Below are 11,689 nucleotides of genomic sequence, written 5' to 3' on the forward strand. Positions count from 1 at the left end.
CTTTCATAGTTAGGCAAAGACCCTTTATAAGAGGGCGTATCCATTAGTTCGCCCTCTCAGTCTGCAAGCCTTAAACTTCAGATTTCAAGAAAATCAAGCAATCAACCCACCCCCATCCCCGTCTTCCGCCCGGGCTCCTTACTATATCACTCTCCTTATTTGTCTCCGATCGAGCGCGAAACAGGCCTCTGCGGATCGAGGAGGAGAGAGTTCTTAGGAAGTGTCAGGAGAAATGAACTATTAAAATCAAGTTGAAAGAAATGAGACGTTTTGTTTTACGCCTGGTGAATAAATGAAATTTCTTACAATGCGCGTTTGTCACTCATCGACAGTCAAATCTTAGCAGTATGCGAGATGTTTGTCACAAGAACCTAGTTTAATGGCCCTAGTTCCCACGAGTCTCCTGTAGCTCAGTGGTAGAGCATCTGAACTTCTAATCGGAACTGCGGACCTTCCTGTTGGGAAAACTCGGATATTATTTTTCTAAGTATGCCTTTGTCACTGACTGAAAAAATACATCCATGCGCCATAAAATCAAGATCCTCGAAGGATAGTTCCTGTTTCTCTTTGAGGTGATTCCCTCGAATAAAAGTTGTCGTGAAGATTTTCTCGGACGTTTACTAGCAAGTATTATCAAGTATTAGCAAGTAAATCATTAATATTTTGAAACCAGAAGTTCTTCCAGACGGACGTTAGTTGTGATGTCAATTTAGACGGAAAATTAACTGGTAAAGACTATTAATACTGACAATAAAGTGGGTAGATTTGGGAATATGAAACTGGTTTAGCATTTAAAACGATTCTTTGAGAGCCAGAACTCTGGGATGAGCAGCTGAAATAGTGATTTTTGAATGTCCTTAAACCCGTTTGACGGCTAATAACAACTGCTTTTGTTGACAGTTAAATTTTAGGCTGTTTGACGGCTGACAGTTAACCCCATTATGACCCTTTTTTACGAGTAATCATGAATGATGATAATGATCATTAAAGGAGTACGATTTTTAACGGTTTAGTAAGCTAAAACGTTGAAAACTACAAGTGAGGCTAGGCGGGCATGGATCTGGGCTAGATTGGAAATAAACAAAGACGCCAATACAAAACATCAGGGCACCAATCGTTTTAAAAATACCGTATTTATTTGATTAACCGCCCAACTTCGAATCAGCACTTACGGCTAAAAGCCCAACAAGTTAATAAGCACCCACCCTCGAATAACTGGCTTTCACCCTGGAAACTGCTCAAAAACCTAATAACCACCCGCCCCACCCCGTCCCAACAAAAAACATTTCTTTACTAGCCCAGCTTTAAGTAAGAGGAGCTTCAGTTGTGTTCCAAAATTGGTTATATTCATCTTGTTTTTGGTTTGTTCGTCTTAGCTTTTGCACTTTGTTTCGTCTTGCTGAAGGCAAATAAATCTGTTATCCCTTGTTTTGTTATTCGCTAAAAATGTCCTCGCTTCAGCTTGCTGAAAATGTTTTGGAAATAAGAAGCGCCAGCGCCGGCTCAAAATGAGTTCAAAGCCCGTCGCCAGCGCACTCAGGGCGGACCCCAGATGAAGGGAGTTTTGAGAAACACCGCGGAGCACTGGGTCCCGAAATCCCGCTAAAACAAGTAAGGTCACAACTTTATCATGAGGGGCTGTGCGCATCAAATGTGATCGGTAAAAACGACAAAAGTCGAAACAAAGTCGATCGAACGACGATTTTGCTAGAATGAGGAAATTTTGTGAAGACTTCACGTCAAATCCACCTATAAAATGCCGAAAGGAAGTGGACAGCCGGTGGTCGTGGCTCGTTTGTTTCTGCGCTACCGCCATTATCACCCTGACTCTTGGCATCTCGCTAAATTTTGGAATTATGTTTCCAGTGCTGATGGATCATTTTCAAGAAACACGGGAACGAACAGGCAAGTAGAGCAACAAATTTAAAACAGTGAGGGCAAGATTTTGGCATAGCCCCATGCATTGATTTTGTACATATATCTAACGCAAACTGTAAGCTTATTCACCCGCGCTCCCTGATTGTGGAAGAGGCTAGAGTTAGCAGGGGGGGGGGGGGGGGGTACTTGACCCGTGTTTGGGGTGCCGCTGGGGGTTTGAAACCTTGAACCTGTTTAGGAAGAAAATAACCTTAAATAAATATCCTGTAGGTATTTAAGGTTACTATGACGAAGTCACTAAGGGCCTTTATAATTCCACACACCCCTTCAAATTATACAATCATGTGACAAGCACATTAACAGGTGGTATGTGATCTCAATAATAATAGGAATTCTACGGTGTTCGAGGAGTATCATGAAAAAATTATCTGCTTTTGATTCTTGTCTCGTTTTCTTATTACTGCAAATATCTACTTTGATTGCAAACGTCCTTCAGTTTGTTAAAAAAAATTTGCTTTGATTTATGTTATTTTTTAATTCTCAAACAACATTCCTCTCTTTGATTTATTTTTTTTCGTTTTTGATTTTAAAAATTTCGTCTGTTTGATTTCCAAAATTTTTCTGTTTGATTTTTAAGATGAGTTTAATGATTTCCAACATTTGCCCGTTTGATTAATAAAATGAGTTTTTTTGATTTCCAAAATTTGCCCGTTTGATTTCTAAAATGAGTGTTTGATTTCCAAAATTTGTCCGTTTGATTTCCAACGTTTGCCGTTTTATTTTAATTTCGTCATTTGAGCTCAAGCTCCAGCAGTCAGTACAAGGCCCAGGTCAATCAATTATGGCTGCGATGTCAGATCAAGGAACTCCAGTAAACGGTACATATTCGGTTGTTCTCAGTGTTTTCAGGTCTGTTTTGGTCAGTTAGGTTTTCATTTTTAAACATTGAAAAAGTTATAGCTGATTAGTATTTGCATGGGAGTACGGTAACGAGTTGAATTCGCGACGCCAATGACCGCGGACGATATCGGTTGTAGCGATAAAACTGACCGTGCCGTTGGTGTTCTATCCTGTCACAGAGGGACATTCGTGGAAACTGTTACCTGCAATCGCACGATCGTTGGCAAACATATGCATATGGAAACCAGTCTTTTTACCTGTTGTATGCTGGAATGCGTGACGAGCCTAAAGAGCGTCTCTAGCTGAGGAAGCTTCCTTCTGTCATTGTCATTTCTTTTTTTGTGTCAGAGCTAAGAGATTACCGAAGCCCTAAGACTCCTACGAAACTCCTTGAAAAACAACATTTGAGGATTATATTGAAAAATTTAAATCACGACTCCTTGCTAGAGGCTACCCAAATAATCTGATTGAAAAACATTTATCAGATGTCAAATTTACAGAAAGGTCATCGGCATTGAAGCAAAAAGACAACACCCCCAAACAAATATTGCCTTTCGTAACACAATATCAACCATCAGTGCCTGTTGTTTTAATGGGAAAATGGCACTTTAAATACAAAAGCACCCTTTCCTACGAGAAATCTTCAAAGAGCCACCACTAATTTTCTTTAAAAAAGGAAAATCTCTAAATGACATGCCTGTCAGAGCAAAAATATAAAGAGATTACACATCAAAAATGTTTCCATTGTTAGAAATCTTGCAGGCCTGTCACCCCTTGCTATCTTCTACTATAATCGTCACAAACCGTAATTTGAGAAATCAAAAGCGTTATCTTGGAAAATCAAAAACGTCACTTGAAAAATCAAATGGACAAATTTTGGAAATCAAACACTCATTTTAGAAATCAAACGGGCAAATTTGGAAATCAAACACTCACTTTAGAAATCAAACAGGCAAATTTTGGAAATCAAACACTCATTTTAGAAATCAAACGGGTAAATTTTGGAAATCAAACACTCATTTTAGAAATCAAACGGACAAATTTTGGAAATCAAACACTCATTTTAGAAATCAAACGGGCAAATTTTGGAAATCAAACACTCATTTTAGAAATCAAACGGGCAAATTTTGGAAATCAAACACTCATTTTAGAAATCAAACGGACAAATTTTGGAAATCAAACCTCATTTTAGAAATCAAACGGGCAAATTTTGGAAATCAAACACTCATTTTAAAAATCAAACTGGCAAATTTTGGAAATCAAACACTCATTTTAGAAATCAAACGGGCAAATTTTGGAAATCAAACACTCATTTTAGAAATCAAAAACAAACTTGGGAAATCAAATATGAAACCAAAAAAATGAAAATAATAATTCAAGAAAAAATAAAATAAAATGAAAAATCAAAACAAATAAATCAAAGCGAATTTTTTTTAATCAAACGAAAGGAAGTTTGCAATCAAAATTGATATTTGCAGCAAGAAGAAAACAAGACAAGTATCAAAGGAGATAATTTATTTGGTGATACTCCTCGAACACCGTACAATTCTGCTAGGCACAAAATTGCAAAATTAAAATGAACTTAGATAATGCAGGCAACCCAAAGGTGGTGCCTCAGACCCAGTACCCTGGTTTGTGATTTAGAAGAGCATTATTAAGATGATGCCTCCATAAAATGTGAGTAGCTTTAATTTCCTGAACCTGTGTTTAATGTTATGTCTTTCAGCCTGGGTTGGCTCAATCGGCTTAGCTTTTACTTTCACTCTTGGTCCTTTCACCAGTGCTTTGGTGAATCGATTTGGCTGTCGTCTAACCTCACTTGTTGGTGGCTTATTTTGCATCTGTGGCCTTTTTTTCTCATCTCTTGCTTCAAGTATTGCTATCATGTATGTGACATACAGTGTCCTGTATGGATTTGGAAGCAGCTGCCTGTTTGTTTCTTGCTATGTGGTGATGTCACAATATTTTGACAAGAAGCGATCTATAGCTACTGGTATAATTGCATCAGGAGCTGGGTTAGGGTCAATTGCTGTGGCACCAGTCCTTCAAGCCTTGTTAAATTCCTATGGCTGGAAAAAGACATTTCGTATATCTGCAGGAATTTTATCAATGGTTTGTGTTCTTTGTATGACTTTTGATCCTGCTGTGTTAAAAAAAGGGGAAGAACGGGAAAACAGAGAAACAGAAAACTCAGATGAACAGGATGAAAGAATAAAGGAAAAGCCAAGAAGATGGTTTCTTGACTTTTCAGTTTTTAAGGAAAAGATGTTTGTAGTATGCACTCTTTGCAACACACTGAATAGCTTGGGACATAACACTCCACGGTTACATGTGGTAAGAAATTAAAGATGCTTTAATGCGTTCATATATATATTATGGTTTGTTGTTGCTAACATGTATTTCACCAAAACCCAGTTGAAATTCACTCTGCGCCTGCATGTATGTGACTAACTTAAGTGCCAATCCCAACCCACATTAGACAGACACACTACCATTATAGACATTTATTATTCAACACATTGTGACACTGCCCAAATATGGTTATGGTGAACTCAATATATGTCGTCAGCACATAACAGATATCCTATGATATACGTAGTTTTTGTGCGTTGGGGAGAAAAATGGAAGAGCGCTTTCCAAAAGTAACAACCTCAAAAGAACACCAAACCATAAATAACACTGTTTTATACTGAACACAAAAAAGACAACCATTAGTTTGCTGTTAAGAATAAATTGTAATGGTTGGTACAAAAACTTTTACTGCTTACCTTTCTGTTTATGAACTGGCAAATTACAGTTCAGTTAAGCTTTCGAGGCTAGAAATTTGTGGAAAATTATGCCGGAGTGATTGGCGCACTAGATGAGTACTCAACTTTTTAGATTGAAGCAAAACGTTCTTGATTTCATTCAAACTTGAACAAAGGCGTCACTTTCATTCATGCCGGTCCGCGCATGGGAAAATGTTACAAGTTTCTTCTTTTGACAAAAAAAGATCGCCTCCAGATTTTCTGCCATAAACCTGTGCTTTGTTATCAATGTCTTGAATAATAAAACAGTTATCATGCTCAATCTTGCAGAATATCGCCTGATTTTAGCCCACTCTGCCTACGGCCTCTTCGGCTAAATGTCAGGCGATTTTCTTCGTGATTTCACAGCTGTATAAAGGTGTACATGTACATATCTGAGATTCAACGAAGAAGTTCTTGAATAGGGAAAGAAGATTTTATATTATTAAAATGGTCAGCTTTTTGAAGGTCAGGGAATTCTGAATCAAGGTCCGATAAGTTCTAAATTCTACCTTAAAGGCAGTGAACAGTCAGGGACTGATTTTACATTGTCCAGCCATTTCTTGTTGGAAATTAAGGTGACGTTGCTTCAAAAAATGTTCATAGAGGTGCCTAATCACTGGCCTTAAATATTTGCCAAAGGATTTGTTTTGGATGGTTTGTATGACTGTGCAACCTTAAGAGAATTAAGTCACTAAGTTTCAATTAAGAGTGGCAACACTGATGTCATTTGAATGTACTGTGCCCATTTAGACATGCGGTCACCTCAGGCAAACAATAACACGTACACGGTTTTTATAAGTGTCCGGCCAGTGGCACATCTAGGTGGGGTTTTTCTAATCAGGTAGCCTGGGCCCCCCACTTAATCCTCATAGAAAATAAGTATTCTTAATTTGGACTGAAAAGTGTTCATGCTGGATCTATGGAGTCCCCAATGCTGACCTTATATGCAGAAGTCCTGGATCCAACACTAAGCCTGCCATGTGGTGCATATGTATCTAAACTTTAAATCAACCAATCAGAGATCAAAACCACCATTGATGTCTGTGCTCACTTGATTGGACGTTGTGCTGAAAACAAGAGCAATTATATGACATCTACACTGAAGGGACAGGAAAATGTAAAGCATGGCATGAAGTATTCTTTTCATAATAGTCAACTAATTATAACGTAATATTTTTTGGGTAGAGGCATTGAATGACATAATAAAAGCCAGTTTTGACTGCTGCTCATATTGCAGTCTCACCCTCAGCCTGGCAGGGGAAAGCTGTGCCAAGAACTGAGCAAGAGTAGTTGGTTAATTAAGAAATTTAAGGTGGCCTATGTAAAAAAAAAGTAAGAGTGGATAATTACTTAGTTGACAGCTTTCCTGATGACATAATGTCAGAATTGATTGGTGTATCTGACCAATCAATTATTTCATGTGATTATTACAACAGATCTGGTTCAATTCTTCTTGTAGGTAAAATTCTCAGAAGATCTTAATGTATCAGCTGATGCAGCATCAAGGCTATTCATTTATCTTGGCATCACCTCGTTAATTGGCCGACTGCTCACTGGTTTCATATGCAACTTGCGTGGTGTAAATCCAGTTTATATGTACATGTTTGGTCTCACTTTAGATGGTTCATCGCATGTATTTCTTTCTCAAGCTAAAACCTACGGACACCTGATAGCATTTTCCTGTCTCTATGGCTTGGCAGATGGTATTGTATTGGGCACCTTTTTCATTTGTATACTGAACTCTGTAGAAGCCAGTAAAAAGGCATCAGCATTTGGTTTAAGTGCTCTTTGTTATGGGCCTTTAGTGGCAACTGGCCCAGCATTAGCAGGTATGTACATCAAAATGTTCTTTTTGTCCACTGAAGCTGACACATTCATGATTCATTTATATTATTTAGCATTTAATATAGGTTCCGAGTTTTTCAAAGAGCAGATAACTTTATCCAGCAGATAAGTCGCTATACAGCAGATAAAATGAATTGGTTGGAGTACATTTTATCGGCTGGATAGCATTATCTGCACTTTGAACAACTGGGGCCAGGGGGCAGAAGGCAGACCATATGGCCATTTACAACCTGGGGGGAGGGGAGGGTACTCCCTGTAATGGACTATACTGGGAGGCTCCATCTAGCCTGCAAGCAACTCTCTTTTGGGTCAGCCGCAAGAGGTCTCGCGACTCACTTCACTCGCTGCTCACGCTATCCTTCCTTGGCTGACCTAAAAGAGAACTGGCTTGCAGTTTAGTCTCCATCCAAAAAGGGTGCCTTTGTCAGCTTGGAGGCATATATAATAGGGTAAGGATTTCAGGGGGTTAAGTATACTAGAAAATAGTATGTTTTATGTGGAATCCAAAGTCTATGATTCCATTAAGTTTCATCAACAACTGCCATTGTGTGCAATCCCCCAAATATATCCAATATACTGCAGAGCTGTCATTAAGGGCCATAACCCGTAACAATTGTTACGCCTGAATACCCTCAAAGGAGATGTTATGATTGATCTTGATGGTTATCTCGCTTAGTCCTTTGAGCCCCCAGTGGGGCATAGGGCCGCGTCTTGATGGTTATAGAGTCATTTTACTAAGAAAGCAACAAGATTGTTAGCTGATTTTGTACCGGGAATAATGTAGCATAACATTATTATGTTTTATTCAGGAAGTAACAAGAGTTAATGATTTATTTATTTGACCTACTTATTTATTTATTTATTTATTTTTTAGTTAATTTTTATTTTTTATTTTTTTTATTAGGTTTTATGACAGATCGCCTCCATTCCTACATCCCATCTTTTATTCTGGCCGCAGTTGCATCATTTGTATCAGCGGCATTGCTTCTTATTCTTGTCTGTGACAAAAAGCAGACACAGAACTTTCACCCTGTGGAGTTAAGAGAGAGTGGTGTCCTTGAATACAGAGACACAACAATGTGGGAGACAAGCCTGTAAATAATTATTATAATTTATAAATAATAATAATAATAATAGTAATAATAATTAAATCCATTTGTATTATGTAAGTTTTATGAGAACTGGAAGCAAGGATGATGCAGTGGTGAGAGCACTCACCTCCCACCAATGTGGCCTGGGTCTGATTCCCGGCGTTGGTGCCATATGTGGGTTGTGTTTGTTGTTGGTTGTTGTCCCTGCTGCAAGGGTTTTTCTCCAGGTACTCCAGTTTTCTTCATTTCTGTACTATTTTCAACTAAAACTAATCGTTTAAAAACATCACACTGATGTGGTGTCATCGCTATAGAGGAAATCACGTGATCGTTAGAAGGTTTGTCAGACACGTGTTGCTTTATAGCACTTGTCATTTTCGTCTTCTATTAAGGACCGAGCGGTGCCTACTGATACCAAAGTATTTTTGCGCGGTTTGTCACAATGCGGGGAAAGCAGATCTTAACAAGGACTATTGAAATCCAAAAACAAAATTGGGGGTAACCACGCACGTTTCAGAGATAATTAAGCAACAATCATTCAAAAAAGCAGTAAAAGACAAAGCAATGTATGGCTTTTTCCTCAATAATAATAATAATAACAACAATAATAATAATAATAATAAGAAGAAGAAGAATTTCTACAGCTCAAATTCAACTAAAGTTTTCCATATTGAAGCTTTATTATCTCTGAAAAATGCATTGTTACCCCAAAATTTCTTTTTGGATACCAAGAGCACTTGCTAAGTTCTGTTTTCTCCGCATAGTTTTCAACCGCCCAAAATATCCTTGTATTAGTAGTCACCACCCACAGGAAACCCGAGTATCTCGTGATTTGCAGAACGTATGCGCAGTAACAAAAGTAGGCACCGTCCTTAATCTAATTCGTCTTAGAGAACGGAAAACTCATCCAAAAGGGGAAAATGTGCAAAAAAAAAATTGTCTGCTATTAATTTGAGGACGGTAAATCCCCTTTAAGTCTGTGACCAGTGTAACCTGAAGTTTGATGGTCTTAATGATTTTTAGTGAAGGGTTTGAAAGTTAAAGAATAGGGTGTTATGTGAAAACCTTGGGGGAGGGGGGGTACTCCCAAAAAAAATGGATAGGGGCGTGCGGCCCGCTTCCCAAAACCCTTACCCTATTTACGACCAAAATCTGCAATTTTCCCTACCAATTTATGACCTGACCAAAAATTTGATACCCTATTTATGGCCTGATAGTGTCTGGTCAACTTCAGTTCAAAAACCCCTGGAGTCCAGCGTGTGACCGGAGCGCATGACAAGCTGTTGCGGCACGTACACAGTTGCTATAAACATCATGATGAAGAAGTAGCTTCTTCAAAAAAAAAAAAAAACGAATTCAAGACTAGGGTGCAAGAATTGATACCCTATTTATCACCAAAATGGCGGCAAGAGGGCTAAAATCGATACCCTATTTATGACCAAAGTGGCTGAAAAACCATGCTCTTTGGCGCCGCACATACCTATATAGCCCATATGAGGGAGTACCCCCCCCCCCCCCCGGGGTGAAAACACACGAACATCGTTCGTGTTGAGTCAAGGTGCTCCAAGTAAGGCCAGGAATGATGTCACTAGGCCAAAAAACCCCTTGGCACCGAAAATATTTAGCTGTGTGGACTTGCACAAGTGCGTAATTTACAAACAGCCACAAAATACACATTTATCAAAAAGCTTTGAAACATTGTAGAAAATTTAGTTTCAGTTGGGGGGGGGGGGGGGGGCATGAAAAAATTAGGGAGTTTTTTGAAGTTGTCAACCTTCCCTCCCCCACCCCTCCCATAAGTAATGAGCGGTACGTACCCAGGTGACGCCAGGCAAACTCTTCCAAGAATCCCAAGACCGTTACTCTAGAAAGTACCCAACAATTAACCAGGAGTAAACTAGGTAACAAACACTTCCTACCGTACTATGATTTTCGCATAAATGAAGAAGAAAGTCAATGGATTCACTGGTTCCCTTTGGGAATCGAACATCGTTTCGTTTCTACGTTCAAGCTGAGATCCGAATTAAACCATCAGTCGGAAGGAATAACTTGTCAAACCCGACTGTTTAATTTGAATACACAAAATTCTAACATTTTTACTTTATTGCGTTTTTGTGGCAAAGGCTAATTTTTCATTTTTGTTGGAATTGACACAATGAATGAACAATTTACGTGATTTGTGAGAACAAATTTATTCAACTGATTTAAAATTGTGGAATGCCTGGATTGAAAGAAAAGAATGATGACAGTATCAATAACTGCAATTTTATAGCACAAGCCCACTGAAACATGACTTCATAAACATTTAAAAACTATGAAGGAAACTTATATGACTGCGGTAATACGGGCTTTCTTTTTGGTTTCGCGCCTTTTCCAATTAAGTAGCGCTCAGTGGGAAATCGCTCCGAGAGCTTCATGGTTTATATTCATTGTACTGCACCCCCGGCCCCGCCCCCGGGGTTGGGTTACCCCTCGGAATATTTGGTGTGGATGTGCGACTCGGTTCTCCAAACCCTGACCCTATTTCAGATCAAAATTATCATTTTCCGGTACCCTTTATCAGACCTGGTCTCTAGAATCCATACCCGTTTCTGTAAAGTCTACTCCCATTTTCAGTAACCATACCATTTGGGGCCGCACGCATATATAGGAAGTAATCCCCACCCCCTCCTAGAACTGTCCTGCAAGAGATTTTGCGAATTGTTTATGATGATGTAGTGTCAGAATTGACAGCCTCGATTGCGTCTTTGCACTCCTCTGTGAAGCAGACCTATAGGCTATAGGGTGTCTGCTGTACACCCTACCGCACTGCCGAGTCAAGGGGTGATGTAGATAACCTTCCATGGCGTGGAAGTACACTCTTCTTTTTGTAAGAATATTGTTTTTCTGGCCCAGGCTGAATATTCTTATTTTTCTGCCGATGTTAGGCTGAAAATATTCTTGTGAATCGGCTATAAAATTATAGCCATCGAACTGTCCGTTAGCATGGAACATTTGGCTAGTGGACGTTTTTATCGTTTTATTGGCTATTTTTGCTCTTTAGAGAAAGGAAGGAGTTTTGTACGGTTTAGTTAAAAACATAATTGTATTGTATTTACAAATTTTCAAAACACAAAATTATATTCTTTTCAAAAAATCTCGGCCTCGGGTTTATTAATATACTTAAAATATTCTTAAAATTACGGA

At 38.8% G+C, this 11,689-nt stretch overlaps 1 protein-coding gene across 2 annotated transcripts; it reads left to right on the forward strand.

Annotated features, from left to right (window-relative positions):
• The first annotated feature begins 1,619 nt into the window (after positions 1-1,619).
• On the forward strand, positions 1,620-8,556 carry LOC146482462 (monocarboxylate transporter 4-like). 2 transcript variants are annotated; one of them, XM_085107129.1, is made up of 4 exons: positions 1,620-1,905; positions 4,505-5,112; positions 7,027-7,396; positions 8,317-8,556. In XM_085107129.1, exons 1-4 carry the CDS (start codon positions 1,713-1,715, stop codon positions 8,508-8,510), a joined length of 1,365 nt encoding a protein of 454 aa, XP_084963255.1. In that variant the 5' UTR covers positions 1,620-1,712; the 3' UTR covers positions 8,511-8,556. The 2 variants fall into 2 exon arrangements, with proteins under 2 accessions (XP_084963255.1, XP_084963254.1); XM_085107128.1 differs by lacking the exon at positions 1,620-1,905 and adding an exon at positions 1,968-2,279 and having other exon boundaries at positions 4,334-5,112.
• The last annotated feature ends 3,133 nt before the right edge of the window (positions 8,557-11,689 follow it).

This window comes from Pavona decussata, unplaced genomic scaffold (genome assembly GCF_977016875.1).
Source record: "Pavona decussata unplaced genomic scaffold, jaPavDecu1.1 SCAFFOLD_46, whole genome shotgun sequence".
Lineage (NCBI taxonomy): Eukaryota > Metazoa > Cnidaria > Anthozoa > Scleractinia > Agariciidae > Pavona > Pavona decussata.